The sequence below is a fragment of the Barbus barbus genome (assembly GCF_936440315.1).
Source record: "Barbus barbus genome assembly, chromosome: 3".
NCBI lineage: Eukaryota > Metazoa > Chordata > Actinopteri > Cypriniformes > Cyprinidae > Barbus > Barbus barbus.
The window spans coordinates 43,049,897-43,075,350 of NC_136731.1; the positions used below are offsets into that span (position 1 = coordinate 43,049,897).

At 39.0% G+C, this 25,454-nt stretch overlaps 2 protein-coding genes across 4 annotated transcripts; one reads left to right on the forward strand and one right to left on the reverse strand.

Annotated features, from left to right (window-relative positions):
* Positions 1 to 1,625: 1,625 nt before the first annotated feature.
* On the forward strand, positions 1,626 to 20,488 carry LOC306852160 (guanylyl cyclase C-like). The gene is made up of 27 exons (XM_079388826.1): positions 1,626 to 1,934; positions 2,793 to 2,905; positions 3,587 to 3,654; positions 4,787 to 5,005; positions 5,091 to 5,209; positions 5,653 to 5,749; positions 5,825 to 5,939; positions 9,437 to 9,575; positions 9,747 to 9,829; positions 10,296 to 10,407; positions 10,480 to 10,561; positions 12,607 to 12,709; positions 12,797 to 12,859; positions 13,174 to 13,245; positions 13,456 to 13,560; positions 13,648 to 13,734; positions 14,405 to 14,537; positions 14,789 to 14,926; positions 15,194 to 15,282; positions 16,257 to 16,348; positions 16,427 to 16,585; positions 17,280 to 17,472; positions 17,611 to 17,785; positions 18,486 to 18,584; positions 18,676 to 18,770; positions 19,021 to 19,097; positions 20,133 to 20,488. Exons 1-27 carry the CDS (start codon positions 1,733 to 1,735, stop codon positions 20,305 to 20,307), a joined length of 3,204 nt encoding a protein of 1,067 aa, XP_079244952.1. The 5' UTR covers positions 1,626 to 1,732; the 3' UTR covers positions 20,308 to 20,488.
* On the reverse strand, positions 20,470 to 25,125 carry LOC306852338 (uncharacterized protein). Of its 3 annotated transcripts, none has more exons than XM_079389083.1 (4): positions 24,997 to 25,125; positions 24,155 to 24,253; positions 23,906 to 24,076; positions 20,498 to 21,157 (listed from the first exon to the last, which is right to left on the reverse strand). In XM_079389083.1, the coding sequence occupies exons 2-4, from the start codon at positions 24,243 to 24,245 to the stop codon at positions 20,934 to 20,936; spliced, it is 486 nt and encodes a 161-aa protein (XP_079245209.1). In that variant the 5' UTR covers positions 24,246 to 24,253; positions 24,997 to 25,125; the 3' UTR covers positions 20,498 to 20,933. The 3 variants fall into 3 exon arrangements, with proteins under 3 accessions (XP_079245207.1, XP_079245209.1, XP_079245208.1); XM_079389082.1 differs by having other exon boundaries at positions 23,906 to 24,079; XM_079389081.1 differs by lacking the exon at positions 24,997 to 25,125 and having other exon boundaries at positions 20,470 to 21,157; positions 23,906 to 24,079; positions 24,155 to 24,323.
* Positions 25,126 to 25,454: the final 329 nt, after the last annotated feature.

Below are 25,454 nucleotides of genomic sequence, written 5' to 3' on the forward strand. Positions count from 1 at the left end.
GACGGAGCAAATGGGTCCCTGGAGCTGAATTAGTTACCAAATCACTGGAAACGACTGAAGGCAGTTAGGCTCGACTAAACCTCATAGTGCTGCTCTTAATATGAGCTGGGTTTGAGTGATCACCATAAGAGGAAGAGAAGATTAATGTGAAGGTTACTTCTGTCTCTGACTGAACATATGTGACCCTGGACCACAAAACAATAGCCGAAAATGCATTGCATGCGTCAAAAACCATTAGGATATATGTAAATATCATGTTCCATTAGTGAATTTCCTACTGTAAACATATCAAAACTTCATTTTTGATTAGTAATATGCATTGCATGAACTTCATTTGAACGACTTTAAAGGCGATTTTTCTCAGTATTTAATTTTTTTGTACCCTCAGATTTTCAAATAGTTGTCCAAAATATTGTCCAATCATAACAAACCATACATCAATGGAAATCTGATTTATTCAACTTTTGGAAAATTGACACTTATGACTGGTTTTGTGGTCCAGGGTCACATATGATTTTTCGTGATTGAAAACAATAAGGTAACATGCATTCTAGACGAATGCAATAGTTTTAGCGTTCACTGTCTTTGGTGAATTTGGGTTAGTCGGTGCCCAAATCAACTGTCGATCACTGCTGTATTTTCTTACCTTACCTGACACTTTGGGTGTGTCCTGATTTAACACTTCTCTTATTATCTTCTCTTATTAATAAAAGCATTTTATAGCCTATGTCTTTGGCACAATACATTAAGCTGTTTGTGAGTGGAATGTTTTGTGTGAGATGAAAACTACCCGCTAAATAACAACAAAATAATTCGTTTTAGCCTACTTTTTTTTCAGTTAGGGTAACTTTTCTGTCCTCTTGTTTTGAATCAAAATTCAAAAAGGCTAAGTTTCCTGTATTTTGTTTCTCTAAAATGTGAGAAATGTCATTAGAATCACACAGAGCTGATCGAGGCCATCATCAGATTTGTATTCCATTTGTGATCAATGTTTAACCAGATCATTTGAAGAATATGCTTTTAATTTATTAATAACTTGTGATCTGGGACCAGATTTCTCACGGTCATCAGATCTCTCATCCGTCTGTAAACACTGATTCTGAGAGCAGATTTACAGACCGTAATCTGTCAGCTTTTATAGCACACTATCTATTTGCCACACATTCTGATTTACAGCCCAGAAGGACCTTTGGCCCCTCCAAGGTCCTCCAGAACACTTACGAACCCGCTCAGACCTTCGAGCACATTCTGTGAGCAGCAGAAACAGAGATTTATTGGACAAAAACCACCTGTGGATTGTTTGAAACCAGGTGGTTTGATGTTAATGGGGCATTTTCAGAGATATTTGGATTTTATTGATTGTAATTTCAGCTGATGGACCTACTTAAAGCTCATTGACGTCACCTCAGATCAAACACAAAGCTGAAACTAGAAGGATGAAGCTTTTTTTTCTCAGATCAGGCTGATTTTGTTTGTTCACTGCCGGTTGTTCATTAACACGCAGAGACACACCTGAGCGTGCATTTCCTCTTCAGGTTCCTATAAAAACACAAATGCAGAAAACTCTCGCTGCAGTCAGTGTATAATGTCTTTTCAGAGATGTCATGTGGACGGTGTTGTTGGAGGATAGCGCTGACCTTTCTGATGGAAGTTAACAGAATTTACCGGCTTCAGGAATGACTGTGGCATTAAACTGAGCAGCATCTTTTGAAGGACATTCATTGTGGACAGGATGTTGGGATCGTTCTGGTTCTGGTTCTGGTTCGGTTCTGTGCTCTGTGTCTCTGGGTTTGACGTCTTAAGCTGCAGTAACTCCTCGGTCACGTTAAACGTGGTTCTGCTGGAGGATGAAAATTCGCCCTGGAGTCTGAAGTTTGTGCAGGAAGTGGTGGAAATGGCTGTTGAAGAGGAGAACGAAAAAAACCAGGCCGAAAGTGAGTAGATTCAAAGAACGTTTAGTTCTGAAAAATAAAAAATTAGGTACATGGAGTCTTTTAATTCAGTACTAGTAAAGGTGACCCACCTCTCAAACAACTGGGAACTGGAATTAAAAGACAAAAACACTGTATTTCTGCAGGGACTTTCTGTCCTACAAAATACACTCAAACGAATCTTAAATTAGATTAACTTGAGAAAGACGACAAAGGTAATAACTAGGCTATAATGATGTATTTAAAACTATTTAGTTGCATTTATTTATTAAATAGAATAGAACACAATACATTACAATAGAAGACAGTAAGAGTTGTGACTTAAGTCCTCTTGGCAAAGAATAATAAGACAGTGGTCTTAAAAAAACAGTTAACTTTATCCCAGTTTTAGGATCAGTTAGTTAAGTGGTAAGTTTAGCTAATTTGTGTAAAAGTAAACAAACATGTTCAATGCAACAGTCAACATCATAAATGTATTCTGTAGCTGTAATGACCTCAAAGATGCTTCACCTTTTGAAATGTACATTTAAACCTGACTGTACTTTTCTAATCTTTAAATTGGATAAAATCAGCCTTGATACATGACCCACTGTCAAGGATCTGGCGCTGATGATTAAATCGCTAATATTTGTTAATAACAATTATGATCATTTGAATATTGTGCATTAGTCAAGTGACCTTTTCTCCCAACCTCAGAAGAAGTTGAGTGTCCAGTAAATAGCTAAATACAATCTGTTTAAATTCCCTGATAATAAAGGCATGACGTCATTCAGGATTAGAAGAAAACAAACACCATATGGGGTTTAGCTGCTTTTAAATAAAGCTGACTAATCAAACACGGTGTTGGTTTGCTCTTTGAAGGTCTGGACTTCCAGATCAAGGTGCAGTTCAGCGGCTTTAAGACGACGCATTACCGGCGCAGGGGCTGCGGCAGCAGTACGTGCGAGGCCGTGGAGGTCCTCAAATCGCTGCATGTGAGTTCTGCTTCATTAAAATCTGCTCAAAGGAAGTTTTGAAGGACGTTCCGGTTTATTAACCCTGTCTGTCCTCAGGCACGCTGAAACGTTATGAAGATTTAAACCCGTGCTTGTGTACAAATCTGTCTGTTAGATGTCAGTTTTACATGCATTCTAAATCATAAACATCTTAAAGACATCTAATAGATGTCTATTTGACATCGGATACAAAAGTCCTACCGAAATAGCACACGTACGTCTGCAAGATGTCTGTTAAAGATCTGGAAATCATCTGCTGTCTGCAGACATCTGGCAGACGTCTTTCAGATGTCAGTTTTACACACTTTCTAAATCATAAACATCTTAAAGACATCTAATAGATGTCTATTTGACATCGGATACAAAAGTCCTACCGAAATAGCACACGTACGTCTGCAAGATGTCTGTTAAAGATCTGGAAATCATCTGCTGTCTGCAGACATCTGGCAGACGTCTTTCAGATGTCAGTTTTACACACTTTCTAAATCATAAACATCGTAAAGACATCTAATAGACGTCTATTTGACATCTGATAGGAGACGTCCAATAGACGTATTGCAGATAAGCAAACACTCTATATCTTTCAGATATATGCGTGCTATTAGAGGCACTGATTAGTGGTTAAATGTAATGCTGTTTTCCGTTTGTTTTGTCCGTTAGAACAGCAGTGATCTCGGATGCATGATGTTGGGTCCATCCTGCACATATGCAACGTTTCAGCTGGTGGAGTAAGTTAAACTCAAACAATCAAAGACTTATTCTTAAAATGTTATCCCAATATTTCTTACAAAATGTGATCATTTTGGAAAGTACTTATTTTGAATTACTAAAGGCCTGTTTCAACCAAGCAAATAAAGTCTGTTAATTATTGTAACTCTGTAATAACGGGGTACACACCAAAACTACAATAGTAATGACAGAGTGATTTTTTTAGCTTGAATATACATAAACAGCCAGTCAGTATCCACCCGACTTGCATTACAAGTAAGAAGTTATGTAATCGGATTACATTTTTCAAGTAGCTAGTAAAGTAACACATTGATTTTTAATTTACAAGAAAATATTCAGGTTACTTTTTCAAACAAATAACGCCAGTTACTCTGTATTCCCATGTATTGACTAACAGCTCTTGTTGCCATGTTGAGAGAAATCAGGAGTAAGTGCAGAGGTGTTGTGTGCGCTGTGTGAACATGATGCTTATTGTAGTTCTAGACTAAATATGAACATGCATTTACTCATTTCATTGAACAAAAACAGATTCAGTAATCCTCAAAGTGAATAAAACAATGAAATGCAAATTCAGAATATGATGCAAACCTGCAATAATTGAATGTTAATGAACATAAATATCCTTTATGTATTTAATCCCATTATATTAACCAATGTCTTTGCTGCTGACCTTCAATGATCCAATTCAACCATACTAATAAGCAAAAATGACTCCCCCAAAAAAACTTTTTTTTCTTTAGTGCTGAAGAGTGTTAAACTTTCTTCTCCTGCATCCTCTACTGTACAGACGTGAATTTACATTTCCTTCAGCCTGAGGCGTATTCATTACCTTTTTGGTTTGAAAGGGCTTTTACATTTGCCAGAAATATAACTTTTTTAATATTAATAACAAGCAAGCCCAGCCCAGATGAGAAAAAGTAACAAAATAACATAACGCATTACTTTGCAAAAACGTAATCAAGTAACACAATTAGTGACTTTTTCAGGGAGTAACACAATATTGTAATGCATTACTTTTAAAAGTAATTTTCTCCAACACTGATGATTATAATGAAACGCAAACATTCATATACATGTTGAACATTTCCATCAGCATTGCACATTTCAATGTCCCGTTTGTCTGTCTGTTAGTCAGGAGGTCGGTCTGACTCTGACTATCCCCATCATCTCAGCTGGCAGTTTCGGTCTTTCCTGCGACTACAAGGACAAACTCACCCGGCTGCTTCCTCCGGCACGCAAAATCTCAGAGTTCTTCGTCCATTTTTGGAATGTGTCCTTCACCAATCTGAAACCTATGTGGAAGACAGCGTATATCTATAAAAAACTCGACAACACGGAGGAATGCTTCTGGTATTCACAATACAACATGTAAATAACAACACGACACAACACAGATGCACACACTGAGATGTCCCCTTGTCCATTCGTCTGTTAGGTACATCAATGCTCTGGAGGCGCCGTCTGCTCTTTTTGCCTCCAACATATCGAGAGAGATGCTGAGGAGCCAAGGTGACCTGGAAAGCAAGCTGAAAGCTCGGGACCGACACAGCAACAGTGAGAAAAATCTATCTATACATACAGCTATCTATACATCTATATCTATCTATACATCTGCGTACCTATGCATCCATCCATCTACACATCTGCATACCTATGCATGCATCCATCCACCCATCCATCCAAACATCTACCTATGCATCCATCCGTCCATCCACGTACCTATGCATGCATGCATCCATCCATCCATCCATCCAAACATCTACCTATGCATCCATCCGTCCATCCACGTACCTATGCATGCATGCATCCATCCATCCATCTATCCATCTATCTACACATCTGCCTATGCATCCATCCATCCATCCACACATCTGCCTATGCATCCATCCATCCATCCATCCATCCACACATCTGCCTATGCATCCATCCATCCATCCATCCATCTACACATCTGCCTATGCATCCATCCATCCATCCATCCATCCATCACTTTGCAGTTTTTGTCCTATGTGGGACACCAGACGACGTTCTCGCCATTAAGAAAAACACCACCATTCCTCCGCATGTGGTGTTCGTCCTGATCGACCTGTTCAAGTGAGTCTGTGATCCCCATAATCTTGTCTCAGATCACGTAAGCATTTTTCCAGCTGACAGTGACATGTCTTGCAGTGATGGTTATCACACCAACGAGTCCAGCTTCGAGCACATGCGGGACGTGCTGGTGGTCACCATGCACAGCTTCAGAAACTACTCCAGCCACACGTCCTGGAAGACAAACACAACGGTAAGTGCAGCATCTTAAAGGCCCTTTCACACCATGAGCGATAACAACACATACAACGATAACTATATTTGCGTCCACAGCAGACAGCCACATGATAGCTATCTGTTTTTGTAGTTCTTTTGCATTTACACAACTTCAACCAGTAGATATCCTCAGCATGCATGTTTCAAGCGCATCTAAACAGCGAATCTAGCGGAAACTATCTGGGGCCTGTTTCGGAAAACAAGTTGTTTTCCAAATAAGCCAGGTTTATTTCAGTTAGTCTGAATTATTGTCAGTTGATTTAGTTCAAAATTAATCAGACTAACTGAAATAAACCTGGCTTATTTGGTAAACTTGTTTATATGAAACAGGCCCCTGAGCTCTAACCTAGTCAATGTAATGGAATAAAAACAATATGTAGTCTTTTCTACTGCAACTTCAGAGGAGGCAAGACAGTATGTTGTCAAAACTAGCACTGAATACCTGAGGTAATTCTGTTTTATGGTACTGTTTGCTGTGCAATTTCTGTTTGCTTCTGTCACCTGCTATTTTAAATGCGCAAGCCCTTTAAATTTGAATGAAGTCTGATTAGCTATCATTAGCCGGGTTTCCATCCAAAGTTGAGAATTTAACTTATGCGTAAAATTGGAATAAATCGCATGAAATATTTGCGAACAACGAGTCAAAGAGAACAAAATCGTCACTTCCTGGTAAACTGGCACTAAATAACCAATAGAAAACTAGGATAAGCTACCGAATATAATCATTTTCATGTATGAAAAATTAATTGCGCCTCAGAGCGAGCAGACGAAACACAATAAATGCGGTCATTGCTTTCGGAGGTGAATGCTGCTGTTTGGGAACACAGTCGTGTAAGACATTTATACAGAGATACTTTGATGACAGACTTTGCTCAGGCATTTCAGAACAACCATAACAACATTTCAGATGCTGTGGAACGAGATCAGTCCGCTGCTAGTCAAGTTATCCCATCTCATAGTGCGAAGTCACATGACTTTTGATGCGCTTGAAGGAAGTTATTCGCAAAATGCATTTCCATCTCCCTTTATTCGCATTAACCCTTTTTCGCACAAGTCAAAAACCACCTCAAGCGAGCGTAAAAACTTTTTTGCGAAATTTGGCGTTTCCATCACTCGTTTCTCATGTGATACTTCAAAATGCGCATTAAGACAGGGTGATGGAAACATAGCTACTTAGCTATGTTTCCATCCACCTATTTTTATGTGCATTTTGGAATATCACATAAAAAAAAAAAAAAAGCTGGATGGAAATGTTCATAAATTCTAAAAATGTGCATTAAAAACTTATACGCACAACTGAGTAGGATACAATTTTTATCCGATAAGAAAAAGAAACACATTTCCCGAATAAATTCCACCATGTGCATCAAAAAAGTCATGTGACTTTGCACGATGGGATGGGATAAGTTGACTAACCAGTGGACCGATCTCATTCCACAGCATCTGAAATGTGTCCGTTGTCTTACACAACTGCGTTCCCAAACAGCAACATCCACCTCCGAAAGCAATGACCGCATTTACTGCGTTTCATCTGCTCGATAGTAACTTAATATACTGTACATGAAAATTATTACATTCAGTGGCTTCTCCTGCTTTTCTCAATGACATATAGTGCCGGTTTATCAGGAAATGACGATTTTGTTCTATTTGACTCGTTGGACGGGAGTGCTTTATTTGCAAATATAATTAACATCTTTGGATGGAAACATAGCAGTGTTTTTGTCATTCAACAGCTGTAAAAAATCATTCTAAAAGTGATCCCAACATTATCGTTATAAGCTATGTTTCCATCACCCTGTTTTCATGCTGATTTTGAAGTATCACATCAAAAAACGAGTGATTGAAATGCCTTTAATTTGCAAAAAAAAAAGTTTTTACGCTCTCTTGAGGTGGTTTTTGACTTGTGCAAAAAGGGTTAAAGAAAATAATGACAGATGGAAACGCATTTGTAAATTCCTACACGCGCATCAAAAAAGTACTCCCAAAAAATGGGACGGCAAAACCTGACTAACCAGCAGACTGATCTTATTCCACAGCATCTGAAATGTTGTTATGGTTGTTCTGAAATGCCTGAGCAAAGTATTCCTATATAATTGCCTCCCAGAACTGTTACATAACTGCGTTCCCAAACAGCAGGAATCCACCTCCAAAAGCAATGACCGCATTTATTTTGTTTCCTCTGCTCGCTCTGAGGCGCAAGTAATTTATTATATATGAAAATGATTATATTCAGTAGCTTCTCTTACTTTTCTTAGTGATATATAGTGCCAGTTTACCAGGAAGTGACTATTTTGTTGGATCGTTGAACGGTGCTTATTCGCAAATGTAGGGGAGAGCGTAACGTGGGACGAAAGTAACAAAGCGATTTTCTCAGAGCCCTGACTACATTTGCTTTCCAAGCTATAACAGCACATTCAGCACGCAACCCTTGATGGAGCTGAGAAATATCACGTGATTTCGTCATTGTTTCCCGAGGTTAGGTCCAGAAAGCAGTTTTTGAGTACAATAAGTAAATTATGGAAGCGGTCATTTTTTCAAATTAATTGTGCTGTGTTTCTCGTTTCATGTGTCACAGTAATGATCAATCTACAGGTTATTTAGTGCTGTAACACATTCTGAAGTTTGCCTTTTCAGAGCTTTTCAGAATAAAAGTAAATCGGTTTTAAATGTCAGGAGTTCCTATCGGGATGAAAGTAACACTTGTTACTGTCCCACTGCATGCTAATGTGGTGACGTTCTGTGTCTTGCATCATTTATTAAAACATGTTTATGTCCTATTATACCAATAGAATGTGCCAGGAGTGAGGGTCAGAAAGACAGACAGAGGTCTGATTCAGCCAGATGTTCATGAGAGTGTGTTTCTGGACATAGGCCTATCTGTCAGGAACATCAGTCTCAGGGCAGCTGCTATGTCACATTTACCTTAGTCATATTTAGGTTTTAGCCATTCCTTAGCCTTTCCACCTCCATCTATGAATGTTTCCAGATGTTTTTATGCACATTTTGAATTTATACATACAAACAGCTGGATGGAAACATGAATAGGCCTACTAACGTTTTATAAAAATAAATGGAATAATTAAAATAAGTATTTACCGACGGGGTCGAAAGTAACAATGTGCAACACGTTCAAAGTGAATTTTTTTTCTACATTTGTACAAAATACCACCTGGTATTGATAGACAACACTTCTGAGTTATAGGCCACAGCAAAAATCTCTCTCTGTCTACAACATTATCTTTTTAAATTATGTTTTTCTGAAAAATGGTACTTTTGTCCCTGCTCTCCCATATTATGCAATATTTCAACTTAGTTAAATTCGCAACTTTGGATGGAAACCCAGCTATAGTTGTGGTGTTATTCTCTTAAATTTGAAATTATTTTTTAAAATGTTAACTTTATATAGTTATCGTTCTTGGTGTGAACGGGCCTTAACGAACTGTTCTGTCTCATTTCACAATTCCCATCCTACAGGCGCTGAATGATTATGTAGTGGCTTACCATGATGCCGTGGTTCTCTTCGGCAATATGATGAGACAAAACCTGAAGGCGATGAAGCAGCAGCCGTTCAGCGGCATCATTGAACAGCCTTTCAGAAACATGAGCTTCAAGGGTAAGCGTGTCCTAAAAAAAACAGCATCACACTGGATCATTACTCATGTTTTTGTATGTTAACATTCTCTACAACCCATATCTCAATGCTTCAGACATTTGTCCAAAAGAAATGGGTCCTTGCGTTTACAAATTATGATAGATTTAATGCAATGTTGGTGTGTGTGTTCAGGAATGGGAGGACATTATGAATTAGACGCTAGCGGAGACAGGGATCTCAATCTGTCTGTGGTTTACACAACCAGATCATACAAGGTGAGTCGATTCGGTTTCAATTCGTAAAACCAAAGCTGCATTTTGATACAAATCAATTCAATGACTCACTCATATACTGGCATCAATATAAAATATGAAGAAACCGTAACCCACTAAATCTTTTTGGTGAACCAGTTCAAAAGATTAGAATGACTAAAATAATGTCTTAAAATTTCCAGCACTACCTTGCTTTTACACTTGCTTTAGACACTGTTTTACTATTTGGAAGTCATTTTGAATAAAAGCAAAATCAGGGGGTTTAAGGTCCAGGAAAAGTATTAAAAATATGTTTGAATTAAACTAAATAAAACTAACGAATGAAAGTAAAAAAAACAAACAAACCTGTAATCCATTCCTGATATAAAAAGCCAAACCTCATCCTACACCACAGAAGTAAATGGGTTTTGTGTTGTTTGTATCTTTGAAGCGTGCTTTGGTTTGACGGTTGTCTGTTGTTTGTCTTCAGTATAAGACGCTGTTCGTCTTCAGCACGTCTCTGAACGCCACGTGGGTCAATCACACAGAACCCGACCTGCCGTGGGATGGATCGCAGCTGCCCAGCGATAAACGTGCTAATGGTAAACCGGTTCGCGTTTGAGACTGACAGACTGCATCACGTTAACTAACGCTAACTAATGTATGTTTCTCAGGGATGGAGGCTCAGAACATCATCATGATCGTCCTCGGGATCAGTGTGGTCATGGCCACAGCCATCGCTTTCATCTTATACAGGTAAACAAAGTCAAGAGTTGCATTTCACCCCAAAACCAATAAGAAATCAAACTTTTAGGGACTTTTAGTTCCCATCTGTAGCTTTAAGATGGTTTTTGTCCAATGGGATGCTCTCTAGAATGAAAGTAAACTAAATACTATTGGCTTTTGGATGTGATCCATCCAAATTTCTTGAAAAAGGAAATAATGTCACCACCAGAAAGTTACCTTTAAAAGGGACCTAATATGCAAAAATAACTTTTATAAGGTGTTTGAACACAGTTGTGTGGCCGCAGTATGTGAAAACAACCAGCCTATAATGGTAAAACTCCACTTACTAATTTTTTTCATAAAACCAATAAATCATGAACAGTCTCTCCAAAAGAGCTGTTTCAGATTCCCCCTCTGTTCACGTCACCGAGGGGGAAAAGTGCCGCCCATTTGTGCCGCTCTCTGCCTTATTAGCATAAACAGCCCTGAGTGAGAAGCTGCGGTCCGCCATTACTGGAGATATACAGTATCAGCACCAAAGAGGCTTTACAAGTGTTGTGTTTTGGGATGCACTAATGAACACAGGAGTCTCCAGAATCTCCCTCATCTGAGCCGAGGACACTGTGGTTAAATTTAATTTTCGAAGGAAATATCCCGGAAAGAAATGGGTAACATCCCCTAAATGTTTATGAATCAATACCAACGCTTCGTGCACGAATGTCAGCTCCAGACAAAGTAAGTATCACACATTTGTTTTCCAAATTGTCTTTCTGAAAGAGCTTCTTGTCACTCTTTAAGGCTAATTGCTAAAGCTATCACTGTCTGTGTGTGTTTTCACTGATGCTGCCTTCAAGTGCTGCCAGAATGATCATGAATAGGAATGTGGTAGTTAAAAGTTGCATATGAAAGCAATGTGATTTCAAGATTTTTATTTGTCTCACACACAATTATACAGAGTATAACCAGCAGTGAAATGTAGGTCAGGTCCGCTCCAAGGACAGTGCAATTATATAGAATACCAAAAAACACAGAATGTACATAAATATTAAGAAAAAAAGTTAAAAAAAAAGAAAAGTTGATCGCTTGAAGTTGTTGAGCTCCTAATCAGTAGTAAGTCCCACTAAAGTAACTTTATAAGTCCCACTTATCAGCTCATAAGTGGGACTTATAAAGTTTGTGATAGCATGAGACCACCTATGTTGTTATTTTTATCACGCTGTGCTCCCCGTCTGTATACACGGTATAATCAGATGACTGGCTTTGAAACCAAGTAGTTTTCTGTAAAGATAACCGGCTTGTATTAATAGTGAAATGTTTATTTGCAAAGACTAGCACTGCTAATGTGGAGCTGGAGCTCTTGAAGCTCCGCCCTCTTCTCCAGGAGCAGCAACTTATTTGCATTTAAAGCAACACACTCAAAACAGCGCGTTTTGGCTCATACCCTAAAAGCTGTAAAAATTTATCTGTGGGGTATATTGAGCTAGAACTTCACATATACACTCTGGGGACATCAGAGACTTATTTTACATCTTGTAAAAAGGGGCATAATAGGTCCCCTTTAAAAGCAATGCATTACAATATTGTGTTACTCAATAAAAAAGTGACTTACTTTTTTATGGAAAGTAATGCATTATGTTACTTTTGCATTACTTTTTGGTCTGAGCTTGTTTATTTGTTTTTAATAATAAAAACACAAAGGTTATATTTTTGTCAACTGTAAAAAGTAAAACGAATAAGCCTCAGGCTGAACTCACTTCTGATTTCCCTCAACACAAGGACAGGAGAGCTGTCAGTCAATAAATGGGAAATCAAAGTAACTTAGGTTGCTTGTTTTCGAAAAAGTAACTCAGATATTTTGTTGTAACTCTAAAAGGAATGAGTTACTTTACTACTTACTTGAAAAAGTAATCTGATTACCTAACTCGCATTACTTGTAATGCATTACCCCAACACTGTTCACCACAAGAACTGCATGGGGTCTTAAAAGAAAACGAAATTTAGGAAGTAATATTTCATTTGCATTCATTTCATAATTAAACAGTTGTGTTTAGACATGCATCTCTTTGTGTTTTCAGGCAGAACAGGAAGGTGCGTTTCAATCAGAAGAAATGGTCTCACATCAACCCGTCGCTCATCATGCTGCTGGATGACAGAGAGAGAAACTACATCAGTCTGACAGTAAAAGCGACCATCCGTCTGTCTGTGGTTACGCCTGCAGGTCATGTGTCAGGCTCTGAGTGATGTTTGTGTGTGTTTGTGTTGTAGATCGATGAGGAGAAGAAGGGTGACCACAGCGTCGTGATACACAAGGGCCGATACGACAAAAAGGTTTGTGTTGTCCTTAAGGGGGGTGATCTTCCCAAGCCTATGACTTATCTATTTACACAATTTTCTCTTTGGATTGTAACATTAATGACACAGACAGCAGTAGGTTTATTTGGCTGCTGTCTCTTTAAGACTGAATGCATGAATCTAATGTACTGACACGCATCCGATTTCCTTCCCAATTATTTATGTTCACTGTAGATCCAAGTAGATCGTAGACATCTTCAAGATCTAAGATCGCCCTCCCCTAGTGTGTCCTCTCATGTGTGTGTGTGTGTGTGTATATTATGGGTGTTTATGCATGTGTGTTTCTGCAGCCCGTCATTCTGAAGGAGTTGAGAAACACCGATGGAAACTTCTCTGAGGATCAACGCATCGAGCTAAATTCTGTAAAACCCAAATTATTACTCTGATACTTCAGTTTAATCAAAATAATATATATATATATATATATATATATATATATATATATATATATATATATATATATATATATATATATATATATATATATATACATACATATATACATACATATATATATATATATATATACATAAATACATGTAAACATGTTTACATCTTTCTTTTTCTCTCAGTTGTTGCGTATAGATTATTATAATCTGACGAAGTTTTACGGGACGGCGAAGTTTGACTGTGGTGTTTTCGGGGTGTTTGAGTTCTGCGAGAGAGGATCACTGCGGGTAAAACAATCATCACACTCATAAATCACAGACTGAAGCATCTCAGCCATCATTCAGTGCATGTCTCTCGTGTGTTTGTTCCTTTAGTATGTGCTGAACGACAAGATCTCGTATCCTGACGAGAGTTTTATGGATCTGGAGTTTAAGATCTCGGTCATGTACGACATCGCAAAGGTGAGTGTGTGTTTCATCATATATGTGGCAGACGCTGTGTTTTACTGCTGCGTCCATAAAAACAGTTTAACACTCGCTGATGGTTTTATGATGATTATAGATGAGTCAGTGAATGGAAACATAAAAGTCATGAATAACATCTGATGTAAACACCAGTGCAGACAGGAGTAAAGAGCTCAGATGATCACTGAAGGGTTGTGGGTTCAAACCCCAGAAAGACTCATTTAAATCACACGTGTGTTTCCAGACATTTTAATACTTAAACATTGCCTGAAATTAAATATTATTTTACATATTTTTTTATTCTTGTTATATTTATTTAAAATTAATTTGCATTTATACATAAGAAAAATAACAAAATTACTAAGACTAAAATGAAAACATTAATTTTGAATAAGATTTTATTTGTATATATTATGTAAGGGTTTAATCATTAAAATTCCTAAACTTATTTTATTTGAGCTAGTTTTAAGCGTGACCATCTCAGAATTTTAAGAAGTTAATTTTTTTATTAAAATTTTCAACATCTAAGTTTTACGAGAAAAGAATATAATATTAATTATAGGACACACATGGGCCTCCATATGTTTGGAAACAGTCGTTATATTTGTGATTGGACACACTTGACCTTTGCCCTCTGATGATGTTATCGCCACGTCTGTTTGGCCAGGGCATGTCGTACCTGCACTCCAGTAACGTCGGCGTTCACGGCCGGCTGAAATCCACCAACTGCGTGGTGGACAATCGCATGGTGGTGAAGATCACCGACTTCGGCTGCAACACCATCCTCACGCCCGGGAAAGGTTAGTGATGTCACTTCCTGTTTCCTTGTGCACGAGAGACACGTAACACAGTTCAACTACAGAAATAATGAAGATTGTTAGAAAATACGTCTCAAATAAAAATAATAGTTTAGGTGATTTATTTAGGTAAATTTTTAGGTGAACTTTTCCTTTAAATACTACTGACAGTCATTTTAACATATAGCTGCTGTGATGTTCAGATTTAATTGTGTGTTCAGAGACGAATGAATGAATTCTGTCTGTCCCGCCAGACCTGTGGACTGCTCCGGAGCACTTGCGTGTTCAGGGTATTTCTCAGAAGGGCGACGTCTATAGTTTTGCCATCATCTCGCAGGAGATCATCCTCAGGAGGAGCCCATTTCACACCTGCTGCTGCTCTGATACGACAGGTACTAACACACCAATTCACTCCACCTGTACCCCAAAGATAGAGCATTTCATACAAGTCGAATCTGAACATTTACACATTTATCAGATGCTTTTGTGCAAAACGACTTGTGTTGTAATTAATGCATTGCGTGGGAATCTAACTTTGCTTTGCTGTTCTGAGTTAGAGGAACATATGAACAGCACGTCTGATTTTTAGCGTATAAATCAACAGTATAAATGCTCTTTCCTGCTCTTTCTGTGCGTGTTGTTCATCTTTTCTCCTCTAGAGAAATTGTATCGCGTTCAGTATCCGCGGGGGCCAAATGTCTTCCGACCCGATCTGAGTTTCGAGTCCGTCGGAGAGACTGAAGCAGAGGTACCGATACAAGAGACTCTATATATTATAAAAAATGGTTTACTTGTGTTACTGTGAAAGTTATGGTTACCATAGCAAGAGATCTGAGACTCAAACTGCGCACATGAGCATTGGCTCAACCGACCTGAGATCAACACTTTTTTAGTATTATTTAAGCATAAGAAACATCATGTATAGATTAGTTCTCGTCAGATTTTGTTCATTTGAAATAATTTATTAAAATGTGAAATTAATCTATATTTGACCCTATTTGAGTGCAAGAAACAGCATTTATGAGGCATTTCATTTCAGTTTTTATTGCTGATTTGAAGCGTTATTAAACGCAATTTTGTTTTTTTTACATTAATGACGTAAAAAATATACAAACATTCATGAGTCTTTTTATGTCAGATTTAATTGCAGATTTAAAATATGTTATTGAAATGTGAAATAAACACATTTTAAGACACATGCCTTTGGTGTGAGAGACCCGGGTTCGAATCCACTGTGAGACACCAATGTGTCCCTGAGCAAGACACTTAACCCCCTAGTTACTCCTGTGCGACCTCTGACATATATAGCAATTGTAAGTCGCTTTGGATAAAAGCATCAGCTAAATGAATATTTATGAGGCCTTGTCAAATTTAACTGCAGATTTAAAAAATATTGAAATGTGAAAAACGCTTTAAACCATTGGTCTCAAACTCAATTCCTGGAGGGCACAGTTTAGCTCCAACCGTAATCAAACAAACCTGATCCAGCTAATGAAGGTCTTCAGGATTACAAGAAACTTCCAAGCAGGTGTGAGTTGGTGCTGGTTGGAGCTAAACTCTGCAGAGCTGTGGCCCTCCAGGAATTGAGTTCGAGACCTCGGCTTTAAACGCTTTATTCTTAAGTGACTTGCCTGGTTAAATAATGGTTAATATAATATATGAATATAAAATAATATAAGTTTTATTAAATATAAAATACATTTAAATAAATTTATTTTGTAGCTGTTCGTGCTGATCAAGAGCTGCTGGGAGGAAGATCCAGAGAAGCGTCCGGACTTCAAGCGGATCGAGGGCGCTCTTGGGAAGATCTTCAGGTGCGTGCTGCACATGCTCGCGTTTTAACGAATTTGGTGGTCATGAACGTGCTGATGTGCCGCTTTGTGTTTCTGCAGTAACCTTCACAACCAGGCCAATGCCAGCTACATGGACAACCTGATCCGCCGGCTGCAGATGTACTCGAGGAACCTGGAGCACCTGGTGGAGGAGAGGACGGCTCTGTATAAGGCTGAGAGAGACCGAGCCGACCAGCTCAACTTCATGCTGCTGCCGGGGTCAGAATCACATACACACACACACACACACACACACACACTCTCTCTCTTAATATACAGCTAATATCCACTGAGAACAGCTTAGAAACTGCTGAACAACACTAGCAATCACACAGAAGACACTAGCAGCTGCCTAACAACATTATGGCAATCATCTAGGACATTTTAGTAATTGCTTAGCAACACCTGAGCAACCTCCTAGTATATCAGTAGCGTGAAATTGTCTAGCAACCACCCATTGCACCCTAGCAACGACCCAACAACTGCCTAGCAACCACACATCAATGGCCTAGAAACTGCATAGCAGTAACAACATTGCCATAGTAACTTCCTAGCAACACCCTGACGACTACCTAGGACACCCTAGAAACTGTCTAACCACATAGTGAAACTGAAAGTGACGTGACGTGGACAAGTATGGTTACCCATACTCGGAATTTGTGCTCTGCATTTAACCCATCCAAAGTGCACACACATATCAGTGAACACACACACACACACACATTGTGAACACGCACCCGAAGCAGTGGGCAGCCATTTATGCTGCAGCAACCACACAGCAATGCCCTATCAACTGTCTAGCAACCACATAGCAACTGCTGTGCATTCGTCATGTGTTTCTAGGTGAGCGGCAGAATTTACCCTGATTTGACGTGATAAACCGCCATAAGAGATTCTGTCCTGTCTCTCTTAGGCCGGTGGTTCGCTCTCTGAAGGAGACGGGCCGTGTGGAGCCTGAGCTGTACGACGAGGTCACCATATACTTCAGCGACATTGTGTGCTTCACGACCCTCTGCCATCACAGCACACCCATGGAGGTGGTGGACATGCTCAATGACATCTACAAGAACTTTGACAGCATTCTTGACCATCATGACGTCTACAAGGTGCACAAACACACAAGATGTGTTCAGATGCTAAGAGATAACATCTAGCAGACAATCATTTTTGTTTTAATGTTTTTAAAAACTATATTTTTAAAGGCCAAATATGGTTAAATATCCAGAACTTGTCACTGTGTTCAGGTGGAGACCATTGGTGACGCGTACATGGTCGCTTCTGGTCTGCCAAGACGCAATGGGAACAGACATGCCGTGGACATTTGTCTCATGGCTTTAGACATCCTGGAGTTCATGGGGACATACCAGCTAAGACACCTGCCGGGAATCCCGTTGTGGATCCGTATCGGGATCCATTCAGGTACAGACAAATAGGAAGATGGATAAAGAGATGATGTTACATGCATCTTACTATGTATCATTTCCATAACATCTTAAGGATTGTGGTAGTGACACCTACAGGTCAAAATGCTTAAAAACAGCCAAAAATCATGTAACTATCAAACTGCATCCATACTGACTTTTCAAGCTTCTGCAATTCTGAACCAATTATCCACCCAGAAGACCCTTGTAACTGCCCAGCAATCACATAGCAATACCCCAGCAACTATATAGCAAATGCCTCAGCAACTGCCCAGCAATCACATAGCAATGCCCCAGCAACTGCCCAACAACCACATAGCAATACCCCAGCAACTGCCCAGAAACCACATATCAATGCCTCAGCAACTGCCCAGCAATCACAAAGGAATGCCCCAGCAACTGCCAAGCAATCACATAGTGATACCCCAGCAACTACATAGTGATGTCCTAACAACTGCCCGGCAACCACATAATGCCCCAGCAACTGCCCGGCAACCACAAAGTGATGCCCTAACAACTGCCCAGCAACTGCATAGCGATTCCCTACCAACTTCACAGTAACATCAACTTGAAAATCATATTTTTTGTATGTATAGTTAAAAATGAAGGTTAAATAGATTCAAGATTATAATGTGTGACTTGATAACTTACTCTCACTAGTCGTGTGTGTGTGTGTGTGTGTGTGTGTGTGTGTGTAGGTCCATGTGCTGCTGGTGTGGTGGGTAGTAAGATGCCACGTTACTGTCTGTTTGGAGATACGGTCAACACGGCGTCACGTATGGAGTCTACAGGCCTACGTAAGACAAACACACATTCACATACACCCCCCCCCACACACACCCACACCCACCCACACACTCTTGAGTGAAACAGCTGATGTGTTTCTAGCTCTGAGGATTCATGTGAGCGAGTCGACCATTAAGATCCTGCAGCGAACCGACTGCCAGTTTGAGTGCGAACACAGAGGAGAAACGTACCTGAAGGTGAGCGGAGAGTCGCCGGCCAATCACAGGCTCTCATTTCAGCTTCCAGCCTATCACAATCACTTACTGCAGATTTCAGCCAATAATAAGTTATTATTTCTGCTCTCTGCAAATTACAGGCTCTTTTTCAGCTTTCAACCAATCACAGGCTCTCATGTCAGCTTCCAGCCAATCACAGGCTTTTATTTTAGTCCTTGTGGACAACCACAAACTGTTAATGAGAAACTCATAGCGCGTGTTTGCATTTCAGGGTAAAGGGAAGGAGATGACTTACTGGTTGACTGGAGTTACCGGGCAGAAATACAACCTGCCGACACCACCAACAGCGTAAGACCTCCAGCGCTAATGTCCTGTGATCATAAAATACTCTCAGAATACACCAGTAAAACATTTACACATGCTGGAGTTATTATCAGCACAACACACGGCCACCATTGATTTTAAACAACGTAGCATTTCAGACACAATATAGCTTCATATCATCTTTTGCTCCACCAATAAAAAGAAGCCAAACGAAAGAACAGAGAGTGTATATTTTTTCTACCCTCTATTTATTTTTAAAATGCCTTTCAGAAAATATATTGTAGTTTTGTAAATTCAAAATACTGTATTAAACTTATTTATATGGAAGCTTTTTTTTGGAGGAATTTTGCAACTTTATATCTCGCATTGCAAGAATTCTGTAAAGAAAAAAAAAAGAACTGGGAGCTGTTTACTCGCAAATGTGATATAAACTCATATTTGCAAAAGTAAAAAAAAAAAAAAAAAAAAAAAAAAAGTCGTACTGTGAGATAAAAAGTCACAATTTAGCTTTTTAACTTTTTTATTCTGTGGCAGAAAACAAACAAACAAAAGAATTGTGAGATGTAAACTCAAAGTCAGAAGTTTATAACAAAAAGCCAGAATGATGAAATATACTCGCAATTGCAACAAAAAAGTCAGAAATGTGAGATAAAAAGTCACAATTACATTTTTTCTTTTTATTCAAGAAAATATTTAACTGCATACTGTAAACTCACAATTCTTAGGGAAAAAAAAAAAAACTTGAATTGAGAGATGCAAACTCTTGGAGCTCAAAGAAAACAATTATAATTGTAAGATACAAACTCAGAATGCCGAGAAACAAAAATGTTAGAATTACGAGATTACAATTGCAAGAAAAAAGTAGAATTGCAAGACATAAACTGAGAATTCTGATGAAAAAGTCTTCATTGGGAGATAAAAATGAACACTTACCTTTAATACTAATAATACTAATTATTATTATTATTATTTTCCTTGGTGGAAACATGCTTCCATACGTGTAAGATCAGTAATACTCACAGGCACATTGAATCTCTCCGTGTGCGTTTTGCTCCTCAGAGAGAATTTCCAGCGTCTTCAGCAGGATCTGGCTGAGAGGATCGTCTCCACGCTGGACAAAAGCGGGAACGAGCGGCGCAAAACTCTCTCCACGCGCCAGCGGCGAACACCGAGACATAGCAGCGATGGGCAGCCCGAATACCTGCACCTGACTGACCCCACAACATGCCTGTAGAAAACACACACTCACACACACTTGTATGTATTGAACTGTATTCCTAAAAACTCCTTAGATTTGGTTGTTTATTCTATCATTTATTCTGAACGTGTTTATTGTAATATGATGTATGTAATGTACAATATGACTTCGTATACAACTGCTTCTTACTCACATAATCAATAAAAGAACAAACTGTATTTTATTTAGATGGTTTATTAACCAAACTGGCTTATTAATGAACAAAGAGTGGGAAAAAAATGCATTTGTTGCAAATGTTTTTATGCAATTAGCAGACACTTTTATTGAAAGCGAGCGGAATATAAGCAGTTCATCACAAAGCCAAGTAAATATTAATGAACAAATATGACTCATCTGTGTGCTGGAGCTCTCCCAAAATATACACAAGAAAATAATCATCTTTAAAAGGATTTGTTGAGGACTGACAGATGCTATTGCTGGTGAATCGGTTTCTGCATCTTCTTCCATGTGAAGTTCTCTGACAGCATCATGAACGGAGATCCACACAACTGCAGTTTTGATTTCATGAGGTCTATAGTTTGAAGGGAATATGAAGAGTGCAACTGCTATGTTGGGTAATTTACCCTCTGTATTAATTCTGCTGTTCATATCACTCTTCAGACTTATACAGGTTGTCCGGTTTTGGCGGTGACGAGGGCGGAGTCTCCCAATTCTGTGGCAGGAAGTGGCAGCCCGTGCTCTGCCCGTCCATTACACAGGCTCCGCCCACAGGATCCCTCTTTGATTGGCATTTTCTGTGTCTGGCCATTGACGTGGGCCCAAGGTGACAGGGCTTCCTCTTCCTGTTCTATGGTTGTCGGGGTGTGAGGCGTAGAGTCCTTTTCACCTGCAGGACAGATAGACAACACTCAGTGCGTTTACATGCACCCTCTTAATGCGATTATAATGTGATTTTGGCAATATTGTAAATGCAATACTTATATCTAAATAATGCGATTAAGCTCATAAATCGCAACAAGCGTAATGGTCTTAACATAGGTGGTGTACGCTGATTTTAATTGGATTATACAGGCATGTAAACACCTTAATCGCAGTATTGTGCGCAAACGCTCGTGACGTACTTGCATAACGTGAGATGCACCTGTAATAATACGCAGATTGAAAACGATGGTGGGTAGGAAAGCGTTGCATTTCTGGGGAGTCGAGAAAAACAAAGTTCATGTTGTCGACGTTTCGCGATAATGCAGTACATTAATGAATGAAAACACCAAAACTGGGACATTTTTAGGCACGTCACAACAAAAATGTTTGAGGCCAGATACACAAGAACCAGCGAAACAAATTCAGAATACAACCACACAAAAGTGTTTAGCATTAAATGTGAATGAATTAAAACAGCGGCCAGTAACACGCGTACTCTTCATCTGTGCTGTGCAGTGGGGTATGTGAATAATGGCGGTAAAAAATAACCTCAATTTTTAGCCAATAATACGAAATAATAGAAATTGCATATAAACAGGAGTGAAGAGCTTTGCTGTAAACATCATAATGCAATTCAATCCTTACTCTGATTATTAGAAATAATTGCAAAAGTCACTACTGCCTAATTGAGCTAATGCTATAAAGCTAATGGATAACACTGAAAGATAATCAGCACTAATCAACTTCATACCGTTTACGTAAACAGTATTAAGTTGAGTGCCATCTTTAAGTTCTGAGTGGGATAAATGTTTGTAAAAATACTCAAAGGTTCTGCCTCACAGGAGTAAAACGCTTCTTATGAATCATGGTGCCATTATGATTCAGATTTCACACCTGATCTCAAAGACGTCAATGTGCAGTGAGATCACACAGAAGTCTAAAAGGAATGGAAAAAAAAAGTTCAAGGTGTTTTTTTTTTTTTAACTGGGCATTCACACAGAACACTTTTTTGCATTTCACTCTGCTGATTTTCTATTGTTTTCCATGTAAACATGCACTAGAGGCAAGTTTTTGGCCGTTGCGCTCATGTCTCACACCTTTTGTAGCGTTTCACGTAAGAGCGGCACGTTTTAGAACGCTGCCCCACAGACAAGGTTTAAGTCTAGTCCTAGACTAAAATCTAAGTCTGAGCAGTTTCAACTGAAATAAACTTGCACTGATCTTAAAACATATCAGTGCCTTTGGTTTTGTCTCAAGATGCTTCCCAGTAATGTTTTTTCTAAGGCATGTTTATAAAAATTACTTAAATGTCCTAATTGAACTATGGCCTAATCCTGGCTTAGTCTAAGCCCTGTCTGTGAAACCGGGCCTGTGTCATTCTAATCTCGACCTTGGGTTTTCCATGCGAGCGTCCTTAAACTTCTTTTAAGATTGACACATTGGTCTTAAGCGGCGCTCATTACAATGGAACAAGAATGGAAACCCAGCGTGGTAGAACGTAAAGTAATATTTGGTGTGATTATGATTTCAGTGGGGTGTTTTCAGGTCGGTTTACGGATATGGTGTCACAAAACAGGTCTGGAATGAACGAGCGACATGCATCGGGGAAAGCAAGGCAAAATTCACTTATAGCCTATGTTTGTTAGTCAGAAATATTTGACTACAGAATAACACCAGTGAATCACAATCACGCAGACGGATGGTGAACAGTAATAAATTTAGCAAACAGGAGTGTTGTTGGGTTTTCCGCTGGTGTTCTGCGTCCTGAGGTAACGGATGCATGCGAGTGTGTGGAAAGGAGACATGAGACACGGGACCGTCCCTGAAGACCCCTCGCCACCCTCCTGACCCCAACGGGGAACAGAAACTCACTAAAGTGTGTGTGTGAGGTTTCGTTGGTTAGAAACTCATTTAGGCTACTGAACAAAACGTGTTTTGCATTCCACCGTGCTGCTCTTCCTTTGATTTTTTTTTTCTACATAAACATGTGCTAGACGAACGTCTTCATGTCTAGCACAACGGCCTGTCACTTTAAAATGTGTTTGTTTTCGTTCTGCTGTCCTACAAAAACGGGTTCACTGGTGTGCTTTAAATTCTGTTAACTATATTAGCATTAGCACACAATAACAGTTTATTTTTAGCGCTGTCTGTCGACTTCACCTGGAATTATCATACGGAAATTAACCATGGTAGTAAAAGTGTAGTAACCATTTATTTATCATTTATAAACACAGTTTTACTTCAAATACCATGCTGCTGCTTTTGTTGTTGTTTGTTTTATATGTAGTAGAACCATGGTTAATTTTCGTAAGGGTGATCGGAAATTAGACATGAACAGCCTCTCAAGTCTGTTGTGTTATTAGTTTTCCCACAACATCTTCATTGATTTCTCTGTAGATAAATAAGCATGTATTAAATAGGCTACTTCTTTTACACAGCCGAAACAGCATTTATTTGACTGAAATTCCAGATTTGTCTGCAAGCTATCTATTAACTAGATATCTTCCATGAATTTAGGCTTTAAAATAGGCAAGAATATTCATTCTATTTGCATTTTCGTGACAAATTAATCCTAATTATGACTTCAGACGTGGTAAGCAGGACATTTCTGATATGAAGCTCTTTAAAGTCAAATGGATTCTGATTGGCTGTAGTAAATAGCGCTCTGAAAAGGATTCATAATGAAAGTGAGTTATATAGTCTTGGACCTTACCTGTGCTCTGTGAGGTCCTGCTGTGGCGTCTGTAGATGATGAACCAGAGCAGCAGCACCAGAACCGACCCGCTCGCGACCAGCCCGACACAGATCCACACGTTGGGGCTGAAGGACCAGGACTCGTCCAGACCTCTGGTGCTCAGCACCGGCTTCAGGACCGGCACAGGAACTGCTAGAGCAACGAAAGCATCCAACTCAACATAAAAACACACCATCTTGCACTGATCTGCTCAAGAGTGTCACTCACCTGATGGCGTCAGTCCCTGGGATTTGTGGGAGATGCAATACTTGAGCAGAGAATCCCACTGAGAACCAGGAGCACATGCTCTCCTATCCATCACTAAAACTGATGAGAATATGATGGGGAGATCATGGGAGGTGAGAGAAACACAACACCGTTTCACTTCTTCATTTGTGATGTCGGAGAGAATGAATCACTGACCGAATCTCTAGAGAGACAGAGCGAAGCAGCCCAGCAGAAGGAAACTGAACTTTATTTTTAACCACGTGTTGTTATCTGCACTACTTCTTAAGATAGACAACATAAACCAAATAGAATCAGCGGCTGTAAGAAACATCTGTTCATGTTTAAAAGTCTGAATGGGATTCATCAGATCAAGTGTCTGGATCTTTTCTCACTATTGTCTCTTTTCTTCATTATGTGTGTGTTTTGGTGATTTTTACTGAATAGAAAATCAGTTCCACTCAAAGTCACATTAACTTTCAACATCATCCACTAACCAGCCACAATATTGTCTTCATCTAAAGTACCACATCTGTTGATTTAGCATTTCAATGTCAAAATGTTTCGGTCTGACAGATGTTGGGGGGTGTAATCATGCCTTGGTAAAATCACAAAAGGTCTAAATTATGACATGCTAAATACATTACTGACTGTTTTCATGATTGCAAATTTTATTTGTATAGACTTATCTCTCACCACAAAAATGCAAATTTTTTCCTTTTCCTCTAAATGTTTAAAAAACAAAACTGCAAGTGTATGATTTAGTATAGAGTAAATGTTGAAGTGCAAAAATGAAGCTTAAACTGCTGTAATTACATACACTAGACGAAATACATTATACTCACTGATGGTTTCAGTCAATTATAGGAAAACAGGAGCAGATGATCTCTCCATCACGGCTCAGAAGAATGATGATGACTATCATTTCTATTCATTTTTGAGGTAAGAGAAGGTCTGAGGTCAAGAGAAAAATTAGAGCAGAACAAAAGAAATGAAGTTAAACAGATAGAAAGAGGACAACGTCAACAGATGGAGAAATAACACAGATGGATTTGGTCTAATAATGATTTAAAAAAATAAGACTATTAAATGATATCACGCTCTCAGCTGTGAGTCTGCCTGCCTGTATGTTCTCTCTCTCCTGTCTTTGTTTTATACACGCATGCATACATATATATCCTCCTGAGTTCAGATGAGGACAAGGAGATAAGGGCCCGTCAGGATCAAGATGTGTAACTGTAGCTGGGAGAAAATCCTTATATGTACTTGTTTTTCCCCTTACATTCATAAATGATGTAGTGGA

Coding starts and splice junctions, on each gene's coding strand:
- LOC306852160 (XM_079388826.1), top strand. CDS start 1,733: ATGTTGGGATCGTTCTGGTTCTGGTTCTGGTTCGGTTCTGTGCTCTGT. Junction 10,562..12,606: donor ATCGCTTTCATCTTATACAG/GTAAACAAAGTC, acceptor TTGTGTTTTCAG/GCAGAACAGGAAGGTGCGTT. Junction 17,473..17,610: donor ACCATCATGACGTCTACAAG/GTGCACAAACAC, acceptor CACTGTGTTCAG/GTGGAGACCATTGGTGACGC.
- LOC306852338 (XM_079389081.1), bottom strand. CDS start 24,245: ATGGATAGGAGAGCATGTGCTCCTGGTTCTCAGTGGGATTCTCTGCTC. Junction 24,080..24,154: donor CCAGGGACTGACGCCATCAG/GTGAGTGACACT, acceptor TCGTTGCTCTAG/CAGTTCCTGTGCCGGTCCTG. Junction 21,158..23,905: donor CAGGACCTCACAGAGCACAG/GTAAGGTCCAAG, acceptor TCTGTCCTGCAG/GTGAAAAGGACTCTACGCCT.